General features: G+C 39.6%; 1 protein-coding gene across 1 annotated transcript in view; it reads left to right on the top strand.

The window, feature by feature from the left end:
- CFAP47 (cilia and flagella associated protein 47) overlaps positions 1-14732 on the top strand; it is a 255076-nt gene that overhangs the window by 37403 nt on the left and 202941 nt on the right. The window contains exons 21-23 of the mRNA XM_063127690.1: positions 324-418; positions 7052-7220; positions 12892-12992. Coding sequence (XP_062983760.1) covers positions 324-418; positions 7052-7220; positions 12892-12992 — 365 coding nt within the window. The remainder of the gene's footprint in view (positions 1-323; positions 419-7051; positions 7221-12891; positions 12993-14732) is intronic.

The raw sequence follows: 14732 nt of genomic DNA, 5'->3' as shown, positions 1-14732 counted from the left end.
GTTGTAGCTATTCACAACATGGTTTTGAATCATGCCTTCAGTATTTTATGAAAGGTTTAGGAGTTTAATGTTTATTTGGGAGTACGTATGTTTCCTGATAAGTATATTTAGTATAGTAGTATCCAGGTTTTCAAATAGAGGCTTGTTCCCTACTTGAATAATGCACCTAAGCTAGCAGTTTTGGAACTGGGTGTGAAACACCTCCCTGAGTTACCTGTAACCCCTCCCCCCCTTCTTCTTGATACTGGTCGGTAGGATCATAGTTCTACCAAACTCAGTCAGTAGAAATGACTGATAACATCTACAACTTTGTTTTCTGACAGACATGGGCAGTACACCAGAGACTCCTCGTTTGTATTCTGCAACCTTAGATGCAAATTCAACTTTGGAATGTTCACTGAATTTCACACCGAAAGAGGTAAGTCTGTGAGATAATAATAGGCACACCAGTTGTTGTTATGGCGAGAAAGGATTTGCTCTGTGCTATGCTTACAGAAACCTGCATGTCATCTACATTAAGGAAAACCTCCGTGGCCTTACTAGGGCTTTGTATTCTGGAATCTTTGCGGGTTTACCTTCAGCACATTGCAAGTGCTTTAGTCCAACTTTGTTTTCCCCCATGTTCTTTGTGGGCACATTCCAGATGTTTCATTTATACAGCCAGCCGATGGCACTGCAAGATTTCTACAGATACACAGTTCTTGAATTACACCATCTCTTTGATGGCGGGTTTTGGGGAGCGGGGGGTTGTTACTGCATTTTGGCATTTTATAAAATGGCAGAATCAACCTAAAAAACGCTGAGAGGCATCTTGAAAAGGACCTGCAAACTTCCATGAGACCGACAAATGCATCATGTAAAAACTCCCTAAATTGCTATGCAGTAACCTGTACAATATGACAGTGTATTCTCCAAATATACCTATTATAGGTATATTATTACCTATAATAGGAATCTCAGGTGACTGAGCGGCTGTCGGTTTTGAATTGAAATAGGGCCACTCCACTCCAAAATAAGCTAGTGGCTTCTACATACTTAGGGATATAGAAATATAGAAATGTGTAAATTAAAAGGAAAAAATAATTCCCCTCCCTCTCACAAAACTATCTGTCACGAGCCTTTGAGGTTACAGAATGCTGATGGCCTTTGAGCCTGCGTGCATATTCTTTTAGTATAATATTTAAGATTTCTCCCCACTAATTCATTAATGTTTCGGGTGGTCCAGTACTACCACACAGACTTTTCTAAGGCTGCTCTAAGGCCTAGCCCAGATGGTGATCAAAAGAAAGTTTTAGATGTTTGCAAAAGAGCTTGCATGAGCCTCAGGGCTGCACACTCCCCTCGCCTCCTCTACATTCAAGGAGCTTCACTTTCACTGTAAATTTTATGTTCATTTTAGAACAAACTAAATTTCCATCTTAGTGATGAATTTGGAACTGTGGTCGATACTGATCTCAATTAGTTAACAAACTAGTTCATATATAATGCAGAACTGTGGTTTGTTCTAAACTGCAAGTGGAAGCTTTCTATCTCTTCTCCTCACAATCAGAGGAGGAAAACGGGAAGGGGAATGTTTGAGTCGCATGCTGGCTTGTTTTCAGTCATCTAAACCATGGTTTAAATCAGTGGCCTTAGCTAGACCTAAGGATTATCCCAGGCAAATGGAGGGGTCGTCCCTGTCTGCTCCTGGGATCCCCTGTGTGTCATTTGGATGCACAGGGATGATCCCGGGATATAGGCCTGGTCTAGCCATGGCCAGTGTTTCTTGAATGTTTTAAAGTGAGACACAGTTGTAAACTAACACTGTTTTGAGCCCTACTTTCCCCTGCATTGAGCAGAGGTTGGACTTGATGGCCTTTCAACTCAACTATTCTATGATAGTCTATGATTCTATCAACAAGAAAAATAAATAAATTAGCAAGCGTATCAATAGTTAACACTAACCAAGTATATATTTTATTTTTCACTTTAAATGTTAACACAGGCATAAGTAGGTAGGCAGTATATATTTGTATATAATTTAAGCAAGACATATAAGAGAGGTGGGAGTGAGCCTGTCTCTGAAAGGAGCCTTACAGTTTTGGTGTGTTGTTGTTAGCCCATTGACAGTAAAAAGGCCTTGGTGGGGTGGAGGGGAGGGAGTACCCCTCTTTGTGTGACCCACCCAGAAAATGCTGGGACACACAGGTGAGTTGTGACCCTATTTTTGAGAAATACTGTTTAGATTATTGTATGAACAAGACACAGTGTTAAAAAAAATATTTTTAAAATGTAGGCAAGACCGATCACTTAAACCAATAGGGGAAGTATTGGATGACTGAACTTTTATTGAGTGGGGATATATTTTGAATGTAGCTGCAACTAGAATACAGAATTTAATAAGAGATACAGTTAATTTTTTTTGTTCAGATCCCTTGAGTTAAAATGTTTGTTTTATATCGAGGTAAATGTTACAGGAGCATTTTTTCCTCGATATAATTTTCCATTTTAAAATAATCATAAATATTCAGCAATCTATTAAAATGTTTTCTTTTTCCCGGCAGACAAGCTGTCAGTTCAAATGAGAAACAGAAAAGTGCTGTCTGAAGTTGTTTGTTTAGATTTCACTGAGTTGTAGGCATAACTTCATAAAAAAAAGAAGAAGAACAGATTAAATTGTGTCCTTGTGTTCCTCTAAAGTGAAGGGGGTGATCTGTAGTACAAGGTTCAGTGGAATCCCTCTTGGCAAAATAAGTGGGAGGGGTTGTGCTCTGCATTGTTTTCCCAAGGGTGTTTTGTCTTTTACTGGGAACTTTACCTTCCCCAAACAGTCTTTGTCCCCAAAATCAAACCCCACAATTTCCCCCCTATCATACACGTTAACTTGACTATTTTAAACGTTTTGTTAAACACTTGACAATAAAATACTACAGAACATGGAAACTAATGAATGTCATGTCTAACCCTACTGCTCCTGTTTTGGGTGAAGGGGTTTCAGATAATCAATCAGAATCAGATTCAGAACTAGAAGACACAGCGTCAGACACCAGCCAGGCTGTACCAGTGGAGTTGGAAGCTCTCACAGGAGATTCCTCAGCTGGAAATCAGCCCACTCCAGAGCTTATCTCCTCAAGGCCAAATCCTACACTCTCAGAGGGAAATGAGGGAGCTTTCAGGGGTGAGCATTCTGAAACACTAACTGATGTTAGAATCTGCTGGAAGCTCAAACGCACAGCGCGTAAAGAGGCCGTGAGAAAGTCAGAGAGATTGCGCCAGAACCTACCACTGCACCAGGCCCTTTGAAGTATGGGCATTTGAGAAGTAACTTCTCTCTCTCTCTCTCTCTCTCTCTCTCTCTCTCCTTGAATGGACAATTGTCTTGCTTAGTTTGCATAGTAATTGCTTAGGGCGTTGTTACAAAGAGGTAGACTCTATTCAGGTTAAAGAGACGTTTGTTGCTTAATAAAAGCTTTGTGGATTACTTAGCAAGCCTCATCATTTGCCTCCCATTGAAAGTACGAGGGCTTGGGAGGGACACGACAATGAGTGATGTTTTACAAATTATTTTAAAAAGAGCCCAACTGCTTTGAATCTTGCAGTGCAGAAATAATTCCTGGGTACTTCCTTGTGAATATTATTACATCTTCCCTCTGCTCAGGTTTGTCTTCTCCCACCCCCTTTCTTAAAAAAAATAAGTGTGTGATTTTTCTTTTGTTAGTCTGCTTGGATCATCAGGCTACACCACCACCAGATCAGCCATTCTGCCACAAAAGTTTCACCACCTCAGGGAACAGTTGGCTCATTCCAAGGCAAAGTGTGCCAGGATAGGCTTAAAGCTGGTCACTTTCTAGTGGCCACAAGCTTGGTATCTCTGGGAGAGAACGTAATGGTTGATTGCCAGGAGCCATGCTGACTTGGTACATATTTGAATAGTTCTCACAAACAAAATACACTTGCTTGATATGGCATAACTGATGGAAACCTCTGGGAATGTGTGCTGCTCCCTTATAGGCTTGTGTAAAGAATGACGGGATGGGGAGAAACACTTGCAATCCTTTCCTAATCCATGAAGATGCTGGCTTCAGAAACCTATTGGCTGTCAACATTCAGAGTGAAGTTGACTATTCGTGATTGAAATGTTGCTCTGTCATTGGCCCTTAACTCATCAGGCACAAATACAACCGCAGCAGCACTTTTTCACAAGTGGCAGAACTCTTTCCCTAAAAGTATAACTTTTCATTTGTCTTCTAGCATGGATCCTGAAAGTGTTTTTAAGATGTATAATAATAATAATATTTATTATTTACAATATTTATATCTTAAATAGATTCTGGAGTGGTGCACATAGAAATAAAACCATAAGAAGAAAGACGATTTAGAAGAGCAAATTAAAACTGTTCAATTTAAAACAAAGGACCAATAAAAACAGTGGCTGGTCAGTTGAGGAAATCTTCCTGGAATAAAGTTGTTTTCAGGAGGCCCTGGAATAAGGGTAGTGCCTGACTGACCTCCAGGGGCAGGGAGTTCCAAAGATCTTTTAAAATGCTTTCTTTTTCCCGGCAGACAAGCTGTTGGTTCAAATGAGAAACAGAAAAGTGCTGTCTGAAGTTGTTTGTTTAGATTTCACTGAGTTGCAGGCATAACGTCATAAAGGCATAACCACACTAAAGGCTTTTCTCCTGGTGGACTCCAATCAGGCCAAAGGTCCATGTGGAACCACCAGGAGCATGACTTCTAATGATCTCAGTAACCGAGCAGGTTGTTGGGCTCAAAGCAGTCCACTATTAAACTAAAAATCAGATTCAAAAGGGATCCCAACTGCACTGAAAAGACACTGTTCATTTATATTCTGGAATGGAAAAACTAGGAGCTCACGGTTCAGGGCTTGGCCTCTTTACTCTCTGCTTCTCATGTCCTTGTTTATTTCTGTTTATTCTTTATTGGTACATAGTTTGTCACAGTTAGAAAAAATACTTTCAGTTCCCTCAGTGACGCCAGTGGTTGCAGACCAAAAAACTTAATCAAGCTTTACTGTTTGCTCCCTCAGTGATTTTTTAATGCGGGTTCTCTGCTTGCTTCAGTTGGTTAGCATGGATAATGAACAAGAGACTTACTCAGTTTCTTCTATTTTCACATTTCTAAAAAGTTGAGTTTAACTGCCACCAGTAAATACCTCATTATCACCTTATTCACCCACCAGAAGAGGGAGGGCTCCTCAACACAATTATCCTAGGGAGTGGTTGTTTTCTTATAGTCTTCCCTCCCTTTTCTGTCGTATATGAAGGCCCCTATATCTAGTCTGGAACATGCTATCATTGTTAGGAGGCCTTGATGAGGTGACTTTGGATGTCTGTTGGTAGATATAAAGAAATGGGGATTAGACCTCTTTTAAACAAAACTTATTATTATTATTATTATTATTATTATTATTATTATTATTTATTTATATAGCACCATCAATGTACATGGTGCTGTACAGAGTAGTGATGCTAGTTACGGGGCAGCATGTACCCTTTTTGTTGGCAGAATAGCTCCAGCGCATCCTGGATGACACATTCTTCTTTGACCTCCAGCATGAGAGGCAGTATGCCAATGTACACCAGTTGCTGGGGAACATGCGCGGGAGGCTGCTGTTGCACTCATGTCCTGCTTGTCGGTTTTCGGTCAACAGATGGTTGGACACTGTGTGAACAGAATGCAGGTCCTTGACCTGATCCAGCATGGCTCTTCTTATGGCACTTAGGACCCTTGTTCCAGACCTTGTTGTGGAGCTGAGGCCACTTTAGTTGCCTTGGCTAATGATCTTTCTAGGGCAAAAGCTTACCTGTTGACCTTGGGGTGGCATTTAGCACTGTAGACCATGACATCTTATTGCACCATCTAAGATAACTGCCACAGAACGTGGCACTGGATTAGTTTCGCTTTTCTTTTCTTGGTGAAAGACGTCCCGAGAGGTGTTTATTGGAAATGCCTGATCCACCTCCCGCTGGTTTCCCCAAGAGTATATATATTCTGGCTCCTATATTGTTATGCATTTATAAAGCTGCTGGGAGAGGACATCTGAATATTTAGGATTGGGTATCATTAATATATGGACGACTTTCAGCTTTCTTTAGCTGCGCAAACAGGAACAGTTCCTGTAGTTCTAAAGCCATGGCTGGAAGCAGTTGTCAGGTGGATGGAGGAGAACGAACTGAAATTGAATCTGGATAAGATAGAGGTGAATGTTGTATGGGAGGCCAGAAGCATATATTTCTCACTTACCAGGGCAGGTTCTGCTGCAGTGGGTAGGATAAGGGTGGGATTTACTGCAGTGGTTGGATAGACGTTGGCTAGGAGTACTTTCTTTCAACTACACTTGATACATTGGCTGCATCCCTTGGTTGAGAGCCAACTTTGAAACAGTTCTGCCTTTGTAACCTTGAGGATTGACAGCTATAATGTACTCTCTGTGGGGCTACCCTTAAATATTGTTTGAAAGCTGTACTTTGTACAAAATGCTGCAGCCCAGCTCTTAGTAGGTGTCTAACTGGTTCTAATCTAATGGCACTTACTGCCATGAGCTTCCATGTCCCAATTAAGGTGCTTGTAATCTTATCTTTGAAACCATCCATGGCATGGGTCTGACACATCTTGAAAAGTACCTCTTTTCATATGAACCCACCCCCCTCCCTGCCTTTCGAGGTTGTTTTTGCATACCTTGTTCTGGGAATCTTCCATTCAGAAAGACAAGTTGCCAGACATGTTTTGAATGATTGAAGAAACGAAGGCTCCAAATGTATTAATTTCTCCCACCTTTCCTCAGGCCTAGAATTGTATTAACAGCTCTAGAATTGTATTAACATTTTCATTCCTTTTGCCCTATTTGCTATGCAAAAAAGCACATTCCCAATGATTTCACTGATGCTATGTAGAGCAATCCCCCTTTCTCTGTGTTTTGGGTGTTTGATTTGGCTCCTGACCACATACGAAACGTTTGGTGGCTTCAGGCATTCAAATAATGTTTTAATAAATGGTTGTGCACTTTTCTTGCCAGTAATGAGCAAGTGACAGCTTTGCATTTGCCCTCTAGGTGGCAGCATATGACTTCAGTCTTCCAATAAACATTAACATTGATGATATGGCATCTTCATCGAACATCACGAAAACTATGATTCCCCCTGGCTCAGCAAAGCATATCATTGTCCCACGGCCTCAGTCATTAAGTATACCTACTCAAGCATGCAAAGTTCAAGCAACTGGTATGTAAACTGTAGAAGTAAGCATGGGTGGATGTTTATGAAAGTTGGTATATAATATTTTTTTTGAGTTTTTTCTTGATAAAGGTGGGTAAATTAGCTGATAGAACTAAAGAGGATAGACCTGTGATTTGACACAGCAGTTTCTCAAATCAAATAATCACTATGTGTGTATGTCCTTGTTTAAGAACCAGTGCCAGCATATTCAAAGACTTTAAATAATGGATAAATGTTTGAAGTAGAGGCACACAGCTACTTCTTTTGATTGGAAAAAAATGCATCTTCCATATGTCCCCCTTCCTTCAGATGTTACCCTGCTCATGTGAGTACACACTTGCATGTGTAGTTATTTATGGGAGTCTGCATTAGACTCAAATTTTAAATCTCAATATTATATTGAAGTGAACATTATTTGCTGTAACACTGAGTTTACTTACATGTAGGACATTTTTGTATTATAAACGAGGTTTTTAAAAAAATCTTGACAGTTACAGTATATGAAACAGAAGCCTAGCATTAAAATTATCCAAACAAAACTCTATTCCGTTCTTCTTGTCGTGTGATGATCCTGCAAATTTCTACTGGCTCCATCATCTGGAGTGCTGCTGGATTCAACCCAGATGGTCACTGTAACCATTTGCTCCATCAAGACCTGCTATGTGAATCCATTATGACATCAAAAAAGATTGATCTGGAAAACACCAAAAGGTCATCTAATCTGGTAGTCTCCAACTGGTGGGTCGCAACCCAAAAATGGGTCACAAGATCAGTCCACATGGGGTGCAGCGAAGCTGTTGGCACTATGTTGGGCATGGAGAGAATTGTGAAAGTGAGTCCCATGTTGCAGGTTGGGAATACAAGGTGGGTCTTGGGTCTGGACCAGTTGAAGACCGCTGTTCTAATCCAATGCTCTGCCCAAAGGCAGGCCTATCCATCACCGATAAATTCCTGCAATCCAGGCAACAGTGGCATAGTTAAGGTGTAATGACACACAATGACTTGTTCAGATGTAATGAGAAACCAAGAGCAAGTGTGCATGCGCCTCAGTCTCATGAGCCCCTCCCTACCTTTTCTCCATCCTTCATGCGCAAAGAAGATGGAAACCTTCTGCTTTTGAACTAATGACAATTCCTCATTACATCTGAATGTGGGGAACTGTGATTTGGTCTGTGTTTAGTTAAAACACACTGTGGTCTGTTACTCTGATTTACTTGGCTATGGTTTAGCACTACCTCTAAATTGGGCCACAGTCTCACAAGTACAGATGAGATGCACTGCAGAAAAGTCCCTGTGGAAAAAAATAGCGTTAGAAAACATCCTGTCCTTCATTGTGGCAATCCTCGATGGCCCAAGTAACAGAAGGAAACTGGCAAAATCTCATGTGGGGGAGAGAAGGTTTTCCTGACTTCAGTAGACCATAGGCTAGGCATCATGCACTCATTAGTGCAGGGATGCACTAATCAAATGACTACTCACAAGTAAGCAAGGCATGCCTCTGCATGTCCATTCAGACATAAGCAAGATAAGCCTCAGAAGTAAGCAGGTCTCAGCAGCTTCCTCTCCATACCCTTCTCCTCCTTCCCTGCAGGGAAAGAAGCTGGGAGGCAGATCAGCTAGGCTGTGCGGGAAAAGTGGGTATTTTATTTATTTATTACATTTCTATACCGCCCAATAGCTGAAGCTCTCATAGTAGGGATGCCGCTGGCTTGTGGGCAGCACTGGGAGTCGATGTGGGTTGTGCACCCCCTGCATTAGTGAATGGAGTCCTGTGGATTTTGATCTTTTAATTCCTACAGCTACTCCAAAGAAACCCTTACAGATTTTCATACCTCGGTAACTAAATATTCTTTTCTGATTCCCTGTGTTATTGTTTTATTCTCACTAGTGTTAAATTTGTTTACATTTATTCCCATATTGCAGGGCCATCTTTAATCTAAATTGCTCTTGATTGTTCAGTCTGTTATTAGTTTTGATATAAAGGGCAATCACATGTTATGTCCTTTCTCTGTCTCCTTTTCTCTAAGCTAACAAGGCCAAGCTCAAACTTCTGCTCATATATAGTCCATTCCTGCAATTCAGAGGGCACCTTTGGGAAAACTGTGTGTAATATAGCTGTACTACTTCAGAACCTAGATGTGGAATTGTGTGTTTAAATGCCCCATCTTGCCCAAAACTCCCTGTCATTGGAAAGCTAGCATGTTAGGAAAGAGATTTCCAATTCAGCTTTCTCTCTTGAGTTAAATAAAGCAGGGAGTTTAAAACAAACAAACCTCTGGGAATATTCAAAATATATAATCTTTCACTCGTGTTTTGAAATGGTGCCATCCTTTTCAACTTAGGCTGTTTTATCTTGGCTGAGGATTTTTATGCTGCTTTTAATACCACCTACTTCTATTATGTTGTTTTATTGTACTTTACTTTTCTGTACGCTGCCCTGGGAACTTGTTTGAAATAACAAATGGGGAAAATGTACCATATGTGTTTGAATGTTTAAATAAACTCTTAGCTGCGCCCCCTTTTCAGTGGATCCTGCTCAGATTTACCTCTTGAGTCTGATGATCAAGATTGAACACAGTAAATGCAACCTCACCAGTCCTTTGTATATAATAAGGACACCAATATTTCTCTAGCTCTGTCAGAAACGTCTTGTCTAACACATCCATGGATTGAATTTATCTTTTGATAATCATGTCACTTTGGTAGCTCATAGTTCTCTTGTGAAAATTTGGCAGGCCTATGTAACCATGATGGGCTGGGGGCATTCGTTGATCCACTCAGGCAGTAAAATGTCTTGTGCCGGCCCTGGATAAGCAGTGCTATAATTTGCATTGGAAATAAAATATTGGTGGAAATCTTAGAGGCATTTAAAATATAATAAAATTTGCATCTTTGGATTTTTTTCTTGTACAGAAAACACTGTACACTTCCTTAATTTGTAGCCTTTCCCAGTAGCAGCAGTAGTAGTTCTTCTTCTTCTCCTCCTCCTCCTCCTCCTCCTCCTCCTCCAAAACTTCAGTTAACTAAAGGAAATTACTAAGTGGGGAAAAATCCGTCCCTAAAGCAACTAAAGAAACAACATTACACTGTATTTTAGTTTTGAGTGCTATAATGAAAGTTAAGAATTTTAAAATGACACAAAAGACTGATGTGTTATGCCTGGGCACAGGAAAGAAGGCATGTTATAAAGAAGCATGTGTCTCTAAGGGTGAATCCAGACTAGCAATTCTACACAGGATTAGCTACCAAAAATAATACGAAAGATTTACACAGCGTGTATTGCATTCAGTGATCTACCATTGCTTGTGCTCTACTTCTCTCTGTGTACGGTGCACTCCTTTGCACATCTACCTAGGGGTGTGCCCCACTGAACATAGTAGCATTTACTTTTGAGTAAATCTGCATAAATTGTGTAGAAACTTGTACCTGATTATTAAAGAGGTGCAAATATTTATCAGATTGTTCCAAACGCTGAATTTTCTTACTCCTCTTCGTACTGCCTTAGCATTTCCGTGCAGTGCATATGTACCATGTTTAATAGGGATCCTGCTAGTTTCATCTTTTTATTCAGTTTTTATTAAGAAAAATATTCTGGAACATTGGTTTATAATTCTGGTTGAGGAAGCATTTTTGTATAGGAAAAACAAAGTTTTTTTTTTTTTTTTTTTACCAGAATGTTGAAGGACAAAGCTAAAATAAAATACAACAGGAGATCTTGTATGGGAGAGGCTAATTTGGCTAGGCTTCTCAAAATTCTTGGTGCTAGTGATGTTCTTCTAGATCTGTTAAAATTGACTTTGTGGGTTATGGCCAGTGATTTACAATCTGGATGTGTACCTCTCTACCAAATCAGTTGAAGCATCATGTAGGGATAAGAACATAAGAACGGACTAAAAATGTACATTTTCCCTTTAGGCCAAAACATGAAAACACACAGTTGGGGAGGGGATTGGGGCATTTTTTGGGGTGTGTGTGTGATTTGCGCATTTTGCAGGTGCAAATTTGCTCAAATGTGGGAAATGGGAAAAAATCTGATTCTGTGAATGAGCGTATGATGGAATGAAAGGCATCTGACAATCCATGAAACCAAGATGGAAAAGATTGAACAAAATGTGTACATCCCCACATACTTGTGTATTGGTATATAAATAGCTAGTCTTAGTAATGATCACAAGTTATATGCAGCTCAATCATGCACAACTTGACTCAGAAGAAAGTCATGCTCATTTCAGTGGGATTTATTCCTTTCTAAGTGTGATAGCATTAAAGCCTTGAAATATTTTAACTAAAGTTTAGCATGTATTTAATACTTCTCTTACTTTATTTCATTGTAGCAATTACTCTATTAAGCAAGAAGTAATGCTACTATTTCTTTATCTGTACTTGAATTTGAACAGCAAGCATAATCAATACAATTTTATGTAAAAATGCAAGCATCATTATAATAATAAAGAGGCTAATAATAGATATATGAAATTCAGTGGTTGCATAGGAAATAGTATGGCTTGAATTTTCCATCATTAGTGAAAATTACTGTTTGACTATAATTAAAATAGATGGGTTAAAATGTTACCTTAGTTCAGCTTGATTTAATTAGTTGCAGCATTACAGCACTTCACATTGTCCTGGTAGAACCTAATATTTCTTGCTTGAATTCATTTGGAAGGAAAAGTGAAATTGGGTTTAACTTATTTATGTGGGAGGTATGCAAAAGACATCCCATTTCTTATTGTGTGCTTTGAAGTTGATTTCTTCTTAGAAGTTCTGGATGTAAGATTAAAGTTTAAAGCTCAGAATACATAAGCTCAGTTTAGGCTTTATGATCCCAGCCTTCCAGACAATGTTTCTGAGCCCAGGAGCATGCCACAGGCTCACAAAATCTCTTTTCCTTTCTCCTTCCCAGCTCATTCATAGGTACCTGTCTCTACTTACTGCTTTATTTTAAACCAGAGCTTGTTGTGATATCTGAATCAGCAAACTATAGGGCAGTATCCAATATTACCACTGCACTTACCCTGTTTCTGTTGTGCCAGTGGGATTCATCACTAGTGTAACAGGAAGCTAGCACTTCCTAAAGCAACACCAGAAATGAGTATACACACTAGTTTCTGAAGTGGGCCAGGTCAAACTTCCCTATTCCAGAAACAGTGGTTTTAGCTCATTTCTATTTACCTCAGGATCCACTAGCACATGAGCAGCGTTACATACTCTCCATTGTTAGGACTGCCTCCAAGCAATGGTCTGGAGAACTACTTCAGATTCTTTTTTTTCAAATCATAGCTTGGAAGCGAGACACTAACCATAGTTTGCTGATTCTGATGTCATCAGAAACTGTGATTAAAACAAAACAAAACAAAGGAAGTGGTAATTCGAGCCTATGTGTAATGGAGAGAAAGGAGCATTCAAGCCTCCTGAGTCTCCAAACTATGGTTCGGGAGATTGGATTTATGTGGGAGATATTTTGGATTGAGCCATAGTCTCAATCAAACAGGTAATTTAAGTTTTATAAACTATATCAATAGTTTATGTATTCCATGATGGAGGATTGTTTGGTTGAGTGAAAGTATGTCGGCTACAGGAACTTATGAGGTAGTAAGAGGCTTTAACCGAAAAAATACTTTCAGAAGCATTTGTTGGGAGGTTAAATAAAAATGTGTATGTTTACTTTCATCTACAGTATTACAGCCACCATTGCAACTTTCTCCTGTGGAGCTCGTATTTCAGTATAATTTTAGAAGTATCAAGTTGGGTGTTATAAGTGACAGCAGTAACATAAGGGTAGGTATATTGTAGAGATGAGTGGATTCCTCATCTCTCTAACTTCTGCTTTACCATTATGCTGTGGTTCATTTATGCTTGCATTCCATTCTTTAGGCAAGAAAGGAGAATTTCAGGATATGGATAACAAACTTGCTACATGTACCCTCACACTGTTTGCTGCACATCTTCTCCCTTTGAATTTCATTCATTTTGTATTTCTACATTAGCAGAATATGAAAAGAAAACAAGATATTATACAGTATATAACATAAAATTAAAAACCCTGTTTGCAGGTTTAAAACCTAAGTAAACCGATATATGAGGAAAAGATAGGATGAAGAGGAAAAGAATCATTTACATCATTTGTTTATCATTACATGATTGAGACTGCGTGAGCTTGAGCTTGTAGCTCACATGTCTCCCCCTCCCCTCCTGGTTATGCTAGAAGATCGGAAGTTTTCGCTTCAATTTTTTCCTAACTGTAGGTTGTTTTCTCTAAACCCAAACAGACTGTATATAACTATAGCATGTAGTTTATGAAGTTTGCTTGTTTCCATACACCATAATTTAAGCTTAAGCGCAGTTTAGGGTTTGTTCAGGAAACTGAAGTAATTCCAAAAATATTAATTTGGAACAACTATGAATTCTGACATTATTATTATTATTATTATTATTATTATTATTATTATTATTTATATAGCACCATCAATGTACATGGTGCTGTACAGAGTAAAACAGTAAATAGCAAGACCCTGCCGCATAAGCTTACATTCTAATAAAATCATAGTAAAGCAATAAGGAGGGGAATCATAGTAAAGCAATAAGGAAGAGAATGCAAACAGGCACTGGGTAGGGTAAACAGGCACAGGGTAGGGTAAAACTAACAGTATAGAGTCCAAACGACATCAGGTTTTAAAAGCTTTAGGAAAAAGAAAAGTTTTTAGCTGAGCTTTAAAAGCTGCGATTGAACTTGTGGATCTCAGATGTTCTGGAAGAGCGTTCCAGGCGTAAGGGGCAGCAGAAGAAAATGGACGAAGCCGAGCAAGGGAAGTAAAGACCCTTGGGCAGGTGAGAAACATGGCATCAGAGGAACGAAGAGCACGAGCGGGGCAATAGTGTGAGATGAGAGAGGAGAGATAGGAAGGAGCTAGACCATGAAAAGCTTTGAAGGTCAACAGAAGAAGTTTATATTGGATTCTGAAGTGAATTGGAAGCCAATGAAGAGAGTTCAGAAGTGGAGTAACATGGTCAGAGCGGCGAGCCAAGAAGATGATCTTAGCAGCAGAGTGGTGAACGGAAACCAACGGACTGATGTGAGAAGAAGGAAGGCCAGTGAGAAGAAGGTTGCAGTAGTCCAACCGAGAAATAACCAATGCATGAACAAGCGTCTTGGCAGAAGAGACAGACAGAAATGATCGAATCCTGGCAATATTATACAGGAAAAAACGACAGGATTTAGCTACTGCCTCAATATGAGGAATAAAGGAGAGCGAGGAATCAAATATAAAGCCAAGACTACGAGCTTCCTTGACCGAAGTAAGCGTAACATCATTGACAGTAAGAGAGAATGAGAGATGAGGGGAAGGTTTTGCTTCACTAAAATATTAATTCAGAACCCCCAAATCTGGGGTGAAATTCTGTTGGGCAGAATCTTGTAAGCAACCTGAGTAGATTACACTTTGAAGCTGTGTCCTTTTTATATTGAAGTGTTTATCCTAAATTTGCTTAACAATGGATGTGTGCTTTCCTTTCCCTCAG

Source organism: Elgaria multicarinata, chromosome 5, assembly GCF_023053635.1.
Source record: "Elgaria multicarinata webbii isolate HBS135686 ecotype San Diego chromosome 5, rElgMul1.1.pri, whole genome shotgun sequence".
In the NCBI taxonomy this organism is placed as follows: Eukaryota; Metazoa; Chordata; class Lepidosauria; order Squamata; family Anguidae; genus Elgaria; species Elgaria multicarinata.
The sequence above is the reverse complement of the archived record's forward strand: the minus strand, read 5'-3'. Positions and strand labels throughout refer to the sequence as shown.